This window comes from Salmo salar, chromosome ssa10 (genome assembly GCF_905237065.1).
Source record: "Salmo salar chromosome ssa10, Ssal_v3.1, whole genome shotgun sequence".
In the NCBI taxonomy this organism is placed as follows: domain Eukaryota; kingdom Metazoa; phylum Chordata; class Actinopteri; order Salmoniformes; family Salmonidae; genus Salmo; species Salmo salar.
Window position 1 is genome coordinate 73,528,092 of NC_059451.1, and position 14,319 is coordinate 73,542,410.

Sequence of the window (14,319 nt, forward strand, 5' to 3'; positions counted from 1 at the left end):
CTGCAGTCGACTGGTATTTTGGACACCGTAATTGCAGAATAACTAAAGTTGAACTGCAGTATACTGCACTGTAACTGCAGTCGCACTGCAAAATTACTGCAGTAAAAAAAAACATTTGGACGCAGTATTTTCAGCATACTGCAATATTTTTTTCGTAAGAGATATTTCTGATACTGATGAGTTGGAGTGAATTTTTTTGTTTTGTTGCAGGAATTTATTTTAAGTCATACTTTGTGTACCACCTGTACACTGTTTCTGATTGACAGGGGCAGTTTGTTTGGGATGAACTCGAGCAAGATGGAGGACGCCGACCTGAGCCGACTGTACACAGCTACCTCCCTCATGCAGATCGACGACAATATCATGAGGTGACGGCCGGCTTTCTCAGACTGTGGTGGCCATCTTGAAGTAATCTTGTCTTTAGTAATTGTGGCCTTGTTGCTATAACCTGATGGGTTTTTTTGTTCATACGTTTCACAGAAAGTTCCATGGTCACGACACGCTGAAAGAGTACTATGAGAAGGAAAGCTGCGTACACTACATTCACAATGTGAGTGAACACGGACCAGACCTGAGTCTCCCAGAGCCTTCGTAGCTGAAGTAGTACATGATTGCTCTTGACGACCCAGACTCAAGTCTCCTATAGACACACAAAGTGCTTCATTGAACGAATTTTGCTCAAAGATTGAAGTCGGATATGGATTTTATAATTGTTCCACTAATGTGGTTGTCAGTCTGGGTTGTGGAGATTTTTCTTTTGACTATTTTAGCTACTAAGGATTTGAGAAAACTAGCCCAGAGTGATTACAAAGTGGTTTTCAAACTTAATGATGATGATGAATGGGGGTGACGATGACAATCCTATTTCAGATCAATGTGCCGCTACTGCTGGTCAACTCCTCAGATGACCCTCTGGTCCATCGGTCACTTCTGACCATCCCACGCACACTGGCAGGTATTCGCTCTATTCAATAAGAGTTGTAACTAATTGAGTACTCATTACATTTTATTGATTCATTAATACCAATTATTTATTCACAGTGAGTGATAGCAGTTTTAGTAGCCGGGAAAGGATATCTTCCAAAAAAAATTGCTGGGAGTAAATGGGGCACGCTCACCAAGTTCACAATTTATGGCCAAATCACCTCCAATAAACGTGTACTGAGCATTCTTATTTGATTACATTTGGCTTAATGCAAAATCCTTTTACACTGGACATTGTGACGATGTGCAATGTCATTAGTAGCGCAATTAATTATTCAATCAACACCAGGGTCACGTCAACTTAGCCGCTTCTTCTTTTCTCTGCTGGACACACTCTCTTTAAGTGTTGACCGCTAAGTGTTGATAAATCCTTCTCTCTTAGCCATCTTTCTGCAGCGTCTACCAGCCCAGAGAGTCTTTTGAATTTTTCATGGCCATGTGATCCCCTATGCTGTGGTATTATTTATAGGGTGTGTTTGTTGCGCGCCATGTGTCGCCCCCCCCGTGTAAATCAACAGCCACAGGGCTTGTAGGAGAAAGGTGCTGGTATCTACTTCCCCTGGGCGCTCCAACCATGTTGCTGAAGGGCTACTGTCCTGTAGGTTTTCACTCCAACCCTAATCTAGCACACCTGATTCAAATAATTAGCTAGTTGATAAGCTGAATCAGGCTATTTACATCTGGGGTTGAATTGAAAACCTACAGGAGGGCAGCACTCCAGGAACAGGGTTGGAGAGCCCTGCCTTAGGCCCTGTAACTCTACGCCTGGCCTGCATGTTCCATAGGGGACTGTGTTGTGGTGGTGTCCCATAAAGGGTATACAGGCTATCCTCACCACCAAAGGCTACGAGAGTGCAAACAAACCTAATGTATTTGACAACTGTATAAATGCGGATATGGAAGTAGCCTCATGTACCATATGTAGTCGCACACAACCCGATTTTTAAGGGTGAGTCATGCTCTCTAATAAAGGTAGATGGGTTCAGTCAGTGTTACTCCAGTTCATCGTCTCTCTGGCCTTAAAGGCCAGCACTTAATCCCATTAGCGCTGTCTGTATCTGGAGGTCAGTCAGGAAGCCAGCCAGTCTGCCTGGGCTCTTTCAGCAGCCAGCGCTGTGCTGCACGGCTGGCACTAGCTGTCTCAGCGCTGATGAGCTGCCTTTTAACTGGCCCGTGTGTTTGTGTGCGTGTGCTTCCTCCATATGGAGAGCTAATCGCAGGTCAGCTGCTACCACCTCACCACTAACCTTATGTACTTTACATAGAGACCGACGCTGATCTTGGATCATTTCATAATGAATAAGATGATATGGACAGGCCATAGATCAGCACTCCTACTCTGAGATGCTTTGTAAATACAGGCCCAGCCTGGTCAGGGCAGGCCAGTGGCTGTGTTATTTACTCTGGTCACTAGTGTTTCTGTAACGGTGTCACCTGGGCCAGAGTGAAAGACTGGGTTGCGGCTTGAATAGAAAAGCGGCGTGCTACACATTTTTTATAATATATACTTCTGTCCCGTACACGTTTTTGATTTTGTATCTGAGCCTCTCTTGTGTTCAGTTTGCAGTGACTAAAAGTTACGAGAGAGAAATAAAGACGGAGAGAGTCAGGGCTGAGAGTGTTGGGTGGCAGAAATGGAAAGCAGATTAGGCCTAGGAGTCACATATCTGTGAGGAAACTCGAGGCTCTGCCAGAAAGGGCTACCTGCGAGCTTGCACAAAAATAAACCAATGAATCGTCAGTACATTGGCAATATCTAATTCATTACCTCATCAATTTGCACTGTTACATCTACCATTTGAGGTGTTTTGCATCGTGTTTACTGTGTTCGAGTAAGAGTGCAATGACCTAATCTATACTGAACAAAAATATAAACACAACATGCAACAATTTCATTTTTCTTTTTACTGAGTTAGTTCATATAAGAAAATCAGTCAATTGAAATTCATTAGGCCCTAATCTATGGATTTGACATGACAGGGCAGGGGCACAGCCACGGGTGGGCATAGGTTCACCCACGGGTGGGCATAGGCCCACCCACGGGGGAGCCAGGCCCACCCAATCAGAATGAGCTTTTCCCCACAAAGGGGCTTTATTACAGACAGAAATACTCCTCTGCTGGTGGCATCTTACCTAGTAATAGGCCAGTAGTAACAGCATCCACCATAAGCCATTGTTTACGTAACGACACCACAACATTCTACCTGTTAGCATCACCGTATCTCTTTCTCCACACCCATCAGAAAAGAAGCAGAATGTGATCTTCGCCCTGACGCTCCACGGGGGTCACCTGGGCTTCTTCGAGGGGGCTGTGCTGTTTCCCCAGCCCCTCACCTGGATGGACAAGGTTATCGTGGGCTATGCCAACGCAATATGCCAGTGGGAAAGACACAGACCGCCCTGCCTGAGGACACGTCGTGGACCCTGTCCACAGGCCGACGGTAAAGCTTACCGCACACGTGCTCACGTATGTCGTATGGACACACACACTCCCAGGGATAAAACGGGGATGCCATGAGACTAAAGGAAAGGTTTCACACTCTACCTACATTTACAGGCGTACACACATACGTTATTATTAATATACGCACATCCAGTATTCCTCTGTCCTAGTCCCCTAACATCCTGTCAATCAAGAGTCACTTATGTCACTCATAATTTTCTTTTTCCTTTTTTAAAGGGACTCCTAATTTATAAGGACACAAATACGCCCACGAGAGAAGGCCGAACCCTGTATTCTTCAAAAGGGGGACGGGGATGATCTACGGGCACAGTAGCTCGCCTGACTTTTGTTCTGACTATAGCTTTGCTTAGAGAAACACAGCATTCAGCTGCGAATGACATTCATTGAAAGCCTTACCAATGGACTCCAGTCAGTCGAATGGATGGCACTTGCTCCTCTAAACGTGGATGCACAGTGTAACCTGCACATGCTGGTGAACAGCTACAAGACTCCACAGTGGCTTATTTATTGGTCCGTTCTGTCCATGGAAAAGACTGGAGAGGAGATTTAGCTTCTGTGTGCAAAGTCCCAGCCAGCTCCCCTTGGATCTCACACTTGGGTTGCTACTTGGTCCCGACTCTCCTAGCTGTTTGTTCCAAGTGTGTACTGTTGTCGTGAGGGTGTCTCTGGGAGGTTCAAATGGGAGCTCTGGGAGGTTCAAACTCTAAAGGCTTTTGTTAAGCAGAGAAATAGAAATAAAATGTCTGTTCTAGGAATTCTATGTTAAGCTTCTTTAGCTCTTTTTAATAATTGGGGCCAGGGTCAAAATCTGGTCTGGGCTCTAGTTCTAGGCTAATAGGCAATACTTTCCTGGTCAGGTCATCGTCTGAGGAAAAACTCCAATCTGGCCCTAGTGATACTATATTTTGTCTTCACATTGTCAAAGTGCTTCAAACATAAAATAAAAAATATATATTTCAAACCAAGAAAGGATGGCAATGGTTTCAAGTACTTCATTACTATTTTCAATACGCAGACATGGTGTTCAAGGACCACACCCTGTAAATATCTGACATTCTGAGGAAGCACCCAATCCTACCCAGAACACATTTAATGACAAGTTCCCTTGTCCTGTACTGTATTCTTGGTGGAACAGCCTCTGAAATTCTCACTGGTTGGCTTGCACTACACAGCACTCCACTTCTGAGAATCAAATACATTGATTTTATATATATTGTAACTTGAGTTGTGAGTATAGGAATGTTTCTGACCTTTTCTAAGTAGTTGATTCTTACAAGCCGAGTGCACTGACTAAAGTCCTTATTCACAGCCACTGTGAGGCAAGGGTCCACTGTGCTATTTCAGTCATTCAGTTGATTTGCCTGAGTAGCCAATGTTCAATGGTACAATGTCAATGACACTTTATTCTGGCATGCACGTTTTGAAGATTTCACTGTACGGCCAATGGAATGGTCTAAAATGAGCAAACTCCGCCCACCTGGGGCAACGGGCGACACAAAACAAGCGCACCCACCATTGAGCATTGGTTATTTGAGTTGATTGATTTTAACCCGGTAGGGAACTGACTGTCAAGGTTTGCCATGAACATTGTGTGTCTACCTGAATCATTGAACTCACCCAACAGCTAAGATGAAAATTGAAGCCACGTTTAGGTTTGTTGCTGTTGTGAAATAATATGTAGGTATGCGCTACAGATGTAGACCCCAGTTGTCCTCAATTGAAATACCAAAACACATGTGATTTGGTCTTCTTCCTTATATGGGCAAAACCCCATGCTTTAAAAATAATAATAAAATGAACACAAAGGTTGAGGTTACCTTGTGTAAGTTTAGTCTGACAGCGTCTTTGTTTTTTGTTCTCGTTTTCCCTTTTTCCATTTTAATATTTTCGCTGTTCTTTTTAAGAGATATTTGTTGGAAACTGTTGTTAAAAAAAACAAAAACATGATTTTTTTCTGTAAACAAAAAAAAATGGTGTGGTTCCTGAGATGTAGAGCACAGACTAAGTTGGCTTAAATACTCTGGTCGAGATTCAGTCAAAGGCGCATTGTAGACAAACGTACTTCACTTTTTGAAGGTAATTTGCACTTGACCCAACTTCTGAATGTGATCTCTGCACGGTTCTGTTGATCAGTGCAGTGCGTTTGTCGACAATGCGCCTTTGATTGAATCCCAGGCTCTGTCTTTTTATTTGCGCTTGTCTGTATTCTATTCCATGTATAAAAATGGACCAAGTTACTGTGATATCATTGGGTAGATGAGAGAAGGTCATGTCATAACTTCCACTATTTTTAACTATGGAATTCATCCTTTGTTTGCCTTTTTATTTTGTTTACAACCCCTATAGATGTACAATGCTGTTCAGTCATTATAATGTAGAATCACAACTTGACGTGATGTATAAAGTAATCGTGTGTGTTTTTGGTTCCGATAGATAAGGGTGTGCAAACGCAATACATTTATGGGGGGGGGACTTTGAACTTTTATCCTTGTAATACATTATTTTGTTGTAGATTTCTCTGCATTTATTGTGTATTCCTTGCTAACCTATGTTTTGTGTTTTCCAAAGATTCTACAAGCCAAGGCGAACAGATTGTCATCTTTCTTTTATATACAGTTTATTGAACACATAGTGGTGACGTGCTCATGCCTCTGCAGCAATTCAGAGGATTAAACCGCTCGTTCTTCTCCAAGCACAAACAAATGGAGAAGGGGAGTTGTTGAATTCCTGGCTTTATCACCGTGAGGTGGCTAGAGCAAACTGGATCCTGCCAGGTTTAGCTAGTACTAGCTGTCTGGGTCAGAGATGGGGTTAACACAAAGCACGTCCCCACAGCACAGAGAAAAGCTCGATGGTTAGGGCTGTTAAGTAACCCAACATAAGGCCTGAGCCAAGGATGTATAGTCTCTGTGCTGTTGGGAGTGCTTTATAAGGTGTGTTAATACCTAATAACCGCTGGAGAACAAAATCAATGCAATACCACGCCCCTTTTTTCACACAGTTTTCTAAAGCCACACCTATGGTTTTTATTTCAATTTTTTTCTCCAGAGTCTGTTTGGCGGTGTGTGTGTCTAGATGGAGAGGTGGCGGATGGGGAAGAGGGGGGTGTTCAGTCGAACAGCTTGGCTGCTATGGCTTTGCCGTCGTACTTGGAGTTCTTGCCGTCGAACTCGGAGGGCAGGATGTCCGCGTCAAACTCCTTGTAGTAGTTGTCCAGCTCGTCTCCGTGGACAAACACCTGATTTGGTAGACAGACAAACCTATTAACTAAAATATTCTCACCATATACACTCAGTGGCTAGCTTATTAGGTACACCCATCTAGTACCGGGTCAGAACCCCCCCCCCTTTGCCTCCAGAACAACTTGAATTCTTAGTGGTGTGGAAACGTTGGTCAATTGGTATCAAGGAACCTAACGTTTGCCAGGAAAACATTCCCCACACCATTACACCACCGCTACCGGCCTGTACCATTTGACACCAGGCAGGATGGTTCCATGGACTCATGCTGCTTACGCCAAATCCTGACTCTGCCATCAGCATGACTCAACAGGAACCAGGATTAGTCTGACCAGGAAATGTTTTTCCCACTCTTCAATTGTCCAGTGTTTGTGATCACGTGCCCACTGGAACCGCTTCTTCTTGTTTTTAGCTGATAGGAGTGGAACCCAGTGTGGTCGTCTGCTGCAATAGTCCATCTGTGACAAGGACTGACGAGTTGTACGTTCCGTGACGCCGTTCTGCACACCACTGTTGTACTGCGCTGTTATTTACCTGTTTGTGGTCCACCTGTTAGCTTTCACGATTCTTGCCATTCTCCTTCGACCTCTCATCAACGAGCTGTTTTCGCCCACAGGACTACCGCTGACTGGATGTTTTTTGTTTGTCACACCATTTTCAGTAAACCCTAGACACTGTCTTGCGTTAAACGCCCACGGTGGCCCGTTTCTGAGATACTGGAACCGGCGCACCTGCCACTGATGATCATATGCTCAAAGTCGCGTAGGTCACTCGTTTTGCCCAACATTCAATCGAACGGTAACTGAATGCCTGCTTTATATAGCAAACCACGTCCACGTGACTCAGTCTGTAGGAGCTAACAATGTTTGTGAACTGGGTGGTGTACCTAATAAACTGTCCACTGAGTGTTGTTCATTATTGTATTTACTGTTACCTGTATATTACATGTTGATTTAAGAACCCATTCACCTTCCTTACTTGTTGATTTTTATCATGTTACTTCAGACATTTTCCCCATTTTTAAAATCCCAAGTTTTTCCCCACTACTTTCCCACCAACCTCTTACTATAAAAAGGCTCCATTTTTTTTTATTCATTCTTTCATGTTCTTTCACGGGGCCTGTTTCACTCACTCTCTCCAGCAGCTTGCCCTTCATGAGGGGCTTGACCACGTTGTAGGTGGTGGTGAAGTACCAGGGCTGGTGGATGAAGTGGACAGCCTTGAAACGGGCAGGGAAGGAGTCCTGATGCACACAAGAGGAACAGCGGTTCAATTCGTTACAGATCTCACCACCACTATAACCATAAATAAGCATCCTCGTTGAACAAGTAACGGAAAGGGAAACTAGAATTGTTGCGCTACAACAGAGTTCAGCACATTAGATTAGAACCGGGACGATAACCCGAAAAGAAATGTTTTAAAAAATCAATTATTTTGTATCATAAGGTAATGTGCTGTTTGTTTACTATTCCTTTGGAATGTGTGGGGAAAGTGACCTGCAACATGTCCACCATCTTCTTGAGCTCAGTGGGTTTGATGCCAGAGGCCTGCTGCATGGTGAAGCCCTTGAAGTTCTCAATGATGCAGAATCCGTTGATCTGAGTCTCCTCGTTCTCCAGCAGGCTCTCCAGGATTACACAGTAGGCACGCAGGATCTGATGAGCACACATATACACGCATAGTCATGTGCGCAGACACACACACACATGTTTGAAGCACACACCCGTTGTCAACATGACAAGAGGAATGGGGAAAAAAGGACCAGCACTCACTTGATTATGATTTGCAATAGTAGGAGCTTTTGTTTTTAATTCTCTTTTATAGCAACATGACTCAGTAGACCATACTGGCATACGTTACGGCCAGTGTGTGGACTATTAGGTAATATTGCTATGAAAGAGAATTAAAACTAAGCCTCTATTATTGCAAATCGTGATCAAGTGAGTGCTGGCCCTTTAAAAAAAAAAATGTTTTAAGTGATTTATTTTTGGTTCCAAGCAACCTTTTTACCTGTCTATGCAGATTTTTTGTTTATTTATTTTCTTCATATTTTGAGCACGTTCTCTTCCTATATTGAGTGTGACAGAAGCCCTTGATGACCACAGATCTCATGAGCCAATTCAAATGATTATTATCATGGGATGATTTTCAATGATCAATAACTCCCATTTGACAACCATTACTGTATATCTATGAAAATGTTGGTCCTGTCATGTTTTTAGTGCCGTGCGGGGACCACCAATGTTTATATATTTTTTATTTAACTAGGCAAGTCAGTTAAGAACAAAATCTGATTTACAATGACGGACTACCGGCGAACAGAAGAACAGATTTTTACCTTGTCAGCTCGGGGATTCGATCCAGCAACCTTTCAGATACTGGCCCAACGCTCTAACCACTAGGCTACCTGCTGCCCCCAATGTATCTCAAATGTGTGCATTGTGGGGACCCAGGTCCCCGGCAGTCACCTCATCGAAGGTGATCTCTTCGTAATCCCAGTTCTCGATGTTGAAGAGCAGAACGATGCGGCCGTACTTGTCTCTGCTGGACAGGATGCCTGGGTAGCCGGCCTCGATAGTGCTGCGGACAGCTTCCGGGGTCAGGTTCTCGAACAACTCAGGGTAATCCCTCCTGAAGCGCACGTAACCTGAACGTAGACACAGGATCATCAAGATCAGATATAGTCTGGCCAAGTTAGAAGTTGAGCATAAAGGAACTTCAACAGACGCTTATGTTGTTGTTTGGTTAGGTTTAACCAACTACATTTCATTCCAATGCCACTGTTCAGAATGATCATGTGCACAATAGCATGGCTTCCTTAGCCTGGTCCCAAATCTATTTGTGCTTTCTCGCCAACTCCAACAGTACTTGGCTATACAGCAACAGATTTGGGATCAGGCTATAGCTGCCTGTCATTTTCAGATAAAGCATTTATAACACATCAGCTTCAATGAAATAGACAGAAAACGTGCTCACTAAGCTTCACTGACATACAGTATGGTAGTTTGTGGGGACCCACCCTTCATTAGGTCGAAGGCTCTTGGCACGTCGTATTTCCTGGCGCGGATGAAGCGGACCAGCATGCCGTCGGGCTTCTCTCCAAAGGTTTCCAGCACCCCTTTGGCCAGGTCGTCCTCCGCCTCTGCCTTCTCCTTGATGATTCCCCTCAGCTCCTTGACTGCCAACGCCCGCTTTTCGTCTGTCTCGTTCAGCTCGTCCTTGGCCTGTAGGGAACCATCAAAGCATCAGTCAGTCAACCTCAGAACTGAAGAGCAGCTATATATTTTTTTTCAGACGATGGTGCTATATGTGGCATCTACACAGTATGATGTCATGCTTGTTCTTGTAATTTGCCTTTGCAAAGAAATACCTCTTTTGTGGAAATTTAAGATACAATTAAGTGTTTTTGAGACCAGAGGGAGTTTGTACAGGTAGTCTGGACTCCAGTTGAACTCGACACATGATTTGTGGTTGCACTTGAGTTTGTGGTAGGGCTGATGATGTGAAGTGAATTTACAGTGTAAGGTTTGTGAGCGAGTGACTGCAGACCTTCTGCACGGTGTGGTCAGGCAGCTTGGCGCAGGGTCCGAACACGGGACCGTGGTCCTTGACCGTGAGGCGCTCCAGCTTGGCCCTGAGAGCCTGCTCTTCTTCCGACACCATACGGAACGTTCCACTCTGGGGAGAGAGGGGTGGATGATCTCACAACCTTGACTTGCCAACAAGCACCATTCGCTCGCAAGACTACCAAATAGCTACCTTACGAATGAGGTTTAAACCAGGGCGTACGCCAATATACAATCCAAAAGGAGGCCTCTATCAATGGGCTTTAGTATTAGCATTGGTTAATCTCCCTCACATGAGCACAGTAAAGCCTGTTTAACCTGGGCTGAGATCTGCTTAGGGGTTAATGCTAGCAATTGACAGCATCCAGCGCTAATGTGCCTGAGAAATGTTGAGCTGCCATTGTCCATGGCACAGGAAGTTATATGACGTTTGAGTCAACGTTCCCTGATGGGTGGACGGTCTGGCGGCCAAATTGAGCGCCATTCCATTTCTGCTGTTTGAGTAACCCTACTGTGGGAAGTGACGGAAGAACATGACGCAATCAGCGTATCTATTGTGGATTGCATCCTCCGAAGGAACATGATGATGCACTCTGTTTTCTGCTCATCACTGGATGAAAAATACAATTTCTCAGAACGTGACTCTCAAGCTCAATGTCTCTACATTCGTCATTCCACAGACTTGTTACGTTTGACCATTGATCTGCCATAACAACCACAACTGAATGGTTTGAATAATTACAGTGCAGCATCTAAGCCTGTTGCATACAAAGAGAGGAGCTTAGAGGTACTTACGACGACAGCCATTTCTTTAGTTGTTTAGAGCAGCTTTGTACCCACTGGAAAATAAGAGGGATTTAATTATTCACAATTGGAGAATAGATTGGATTCCAGGAAAACATCAAAATAAACAATTCACGTATTGTGCTCCAAGTTTAAACTCCCTCCATCTTAACCCGCCAGCATTTGTAACACTTCAGATTGTGCGCCTTATTTGTCCGTTATCTGAATTAACAAAATGTCTGATTCTGTGTATTTTATATAGCAGGATGTATCAAATAATAACACCAGACTCAATCACGATATCACCGACACAATTGCACAGTTGTATGGACAGGGTCAGGCGTGGGTCAGCCACTCAATTCGGAGAGACTGTGCAACTGATCCCATAGTGCATTCAGATCATCGGAGCGACCATCAAAGCTTCTCTCAAACTTCTGTCTGAGTCAGCTAGAGAGCTCTGCGAAAGCACTGGACTCCATTGATGGTCAGAGCTACAGGCAGTGGGTTCCCAAGTCCTCCGCTGGGCACAAGAAGGAAGCTGAAACATTCTGCCTGTCCACATTTGAGATATGGTCATAAACCACAAAGTATTCAAATCTCTCGTGTTTAGCAGATTTAACCCCCCCAGCGTTCAACAACCAAACCAGCATACAAGGCAATGCTCTGCCTTGTAAAACATGGGAGTAATATGTCATGAAATACCAATCATTTTTCACTCCTTCCTCCTGAGCAAAGAAACTTCCTAATTTGGGCTCCAATCCAGCAACACTCCACTGGGTCCATCAGAACTGCCAAACCCCCAGCAGGATTTGGAATGCACCACCCCTAGGTGTGAGGGAGATGGGTCACAGTGGGTACCCCACATCGGAGGCTTCCGGATCGGGGAGATTGAGCCTTACCTGGGGAGGGAGGAAGCTGGGCGCTGTCGAGAGTCTGTGTGGAGCAGGACGGCCAGGCCCTACCATTTGTAGCGTCAGGATTGGTGTCGTCACACTGGATTACGCCCATCAGATTTCTCCTGATAATCAGCATAAAGTGGAAGGGGGGGGGAGAAGAAAGGAGGGAAGGACAGAATAGGGCAATGATGCTGAGCCAATAGAAGAAGAGAAGGTGGGGTTAGGGTGGGCTAGAGTGACGTGGGTGACGGTAGGGGTTGCTGTGAGATGTAATGAGGGATACACTTTTAGGGATACACTTTTAGGTTTGAGGGGGGGCATTTAGTAGGGAAGGGAGTTGATTGCATTCCAACGCTTCTTGGAACAAGTGAAAAGTAGTGGTTGTTAATTCTCTCTCTGTGGCCTGCAACATGAACAGAGTTCTGGAGAATGGGAGGTTCAGACCCGGCGTTGAAGGCACTCTAACCCTTCACGCGTATGACCACGCATATGAGTGGAAGGTCTGTCTTTGCTGTATAGGACCATGTCCCCCCCCGCTGCCACCAATTGTGCAGCCAGGTAAAGTGTATAAAGCAAGAGTTTTATCATTTTGTATCACTGACAATGAGAGGACATGTCAATGGGTCTAGCCCAGATTGTCAAAACCTTTTTATTTTATATATCATGATACCTTCTTCTCCACCACCCAGTGACTACTGGACCCGACCCCCATGCATTAGAATGTGGAGTAAGGTCTATTCTTATCAGTAAACACAGAGCCCAAATCAGCCACGAGTTCTATTATCTAGGTGTTCTCAGGTTCGTTTTCAAATACATATGTTCTTATGTACTATAGAAGATGAAAATGCTGTGCCCATGCTATATAACATAGTATAGTAGCGTTGTGGTGCATGTGGCTACAAACAATGTTAACCCTATAGAATGGGGACGAGTTTAATGTAAGGTTTGTTACGTAGGTACACACAGGAACAAAAGTCCCCCCATTTAATCCGAAGAGAATGAGGGTTAGAAGAAGTGAAAGGGTGATTGAACTAAGGAGTAAGATTAATTGAGTGGTTCAGCTATGCAGAGAGAGAAAAATACAAATACTAGATGTTAGGTGTGGTCTTTAGTTCGTAGCACGGGAAACATTTGAGGAACAATGAAATGAGTAAGTGTGGAAGTAGGTGAGGAATAGAACCAGTGATGGTGAAATAATGAGTGACGTAGGAAGTAACCAAGAGTTACATGTTGAGGTAGCCATGGGTGTTCCAGTATAAAGCAGATGAAGGATATTCGGTAGTGAGCCCCTTTTCCCCAAAATGTCACTGATGCACGTTTCACACTGACGCAATGGTGGAGCAGGAGTAATCTCTTAAACCAGGTCTGATCCGCTCAATGAGGGGGTCTGTGTGACTAAAGCGTACCGAATGGCAGCACAATGCCAGGCTCTGTGTTCCCATAGTCAGCCCTGAGCCCAAGGGCTAAGTTAAAGCTTGTGTGTGTGTGTGTGTGTGTGTGTGTGTGTGTGTGTGTGTGTGTGTGTGTGTGTGTGTGTGTGTGTTAGAGAGAGAGTGTGCGTGTGTATGTGAGTAATGGAACCAGCAGTAGCACAGATAGTGGGACCATATAGGCTGCGTTTAGACAGGCAGCCCAATTCTGATTTTTTTTCTTTTTACCAATCACAGATCCTTTCAGAGCTGATCTGCCTTTCCAAACAGGACTAATTTTAGTTTCTGCTAATGCAAGTGTTGATCTAAGTGGCTAAAGCTGCAGGATTTCTCTGTGACGTGTTCTGTGACGCCATACTGGCAGTTCTCTCTGTCATCAGCATGACCAAACAAAAAAAGGTAGAAGGAACAAACTTTGATGAACTGTTCAGCTTCACAAAAGGAAGCTCTGATGTAATGGCAACCATTAAAGGTACATTCCCTAAGGCCGGGATTCATTCAACGACTTGTTTCAGCACTGCACTACTGCCAATGTGCCTTTTTTTAATAGCAATCTGAAATTGCCAATTTCCCCAACGTAGGCGGAGATCGCATTCGTGGTAAACACTGTGGACGTCGGCTCAAGCGTAAAATTAACTTTTCAAAGTAAAGTGCAATGCGCTTGTCAACAATGCGCCTTTCATTGAATCCCGGCCTTGGTTTGCCAGGGAACCGTGTCACCCCAAGGCTTTTTTTAAGGACGAAGACCCTCTGGCTATCTTTTATGCTTGTAAGTTTTAAACCTTACACGATTATGTCTGTTCTTCCAACCCTAATCACATCCGAACAGATGTAGTTAAAGTGGCAATATGTAACTTTTTGGGTGACCTGACCACATAGAAATGTGAGTTACAGATCTGCAAGTCTAAGAAGCGGTATGTGCCACATTTCTATGCTTCCTGTTCTAAAGTTTCACTT

At 44.4% G+C, this 14,319-nt stretch overlaps 2 protein-coding genes across 3 annotated transcripts in view; one reads left to right on the forward strand and one right to left on the reverse strand.

Moving 5' to 3' along the window:
• abhd2b (abhydrolase domain containing 2, acylglycerol lipase b) overlaps positions 1-5,285 on the forward strand; it is a 17,868-nt gene extending 12,583 nt beyond the window's left edge. For both annotated transcript variants that reach the window (XM_014124721.2, XM_014124722.2), the window contains exons 8-12: positions 267-368; positions 481-550; positions 871-955; positions 3,228-3,425; positions 3,665-5,285. In XM_014124721.2, the coding sequence (XP_013980196.1) occupies positions 267-368; positions 481-550; positions 871-955; positions 3,228-3,425; positions 3,665-3,681 (472 nt within the window). In that variant the 3' untranslated portion in view covers positions 3,682-5,285. The remainder of the gene's footprint in view (positions 1-266; positions 369-480; positions 551-870; positions 956-3,227; positions 3,426-3,664) is intronic.
• Positions 5,286-6,038: 753 nt separating this feature from the next.
• LOC106561097 (retinaldehyde-binding protein 1-like) lies at positions 6,039-12,000 on the reverse strand. Its single transcript, XM_014124723.2, has 8 exons — positions 11,936-12,000; positions 11,049-11,092; positions 10,237-10,365; positions 9,707-9,911; positions 9,156-9,334; positions 8,184-8,342; positions 7,820-7,930; positions 6,039-6,686 (listed from the first exon to the last, which is right to left on the reverse strand). The coding sequence occupies exons 2-8, from the start codon at positions 11,058-11,060 to the stop codon at positions 6,558-6,560; spliced, it is 924 nt and encodes a 307-aa protein (XP_013980198.1). The 5' UTR covers positions 11,061-11,092; positions 11,936-12,000; the 3' UTR covers positions 6,039-6,557.
• Between the last annotated feature and the right edge of the window lie 2,319 nt (positions 12,001-14,319).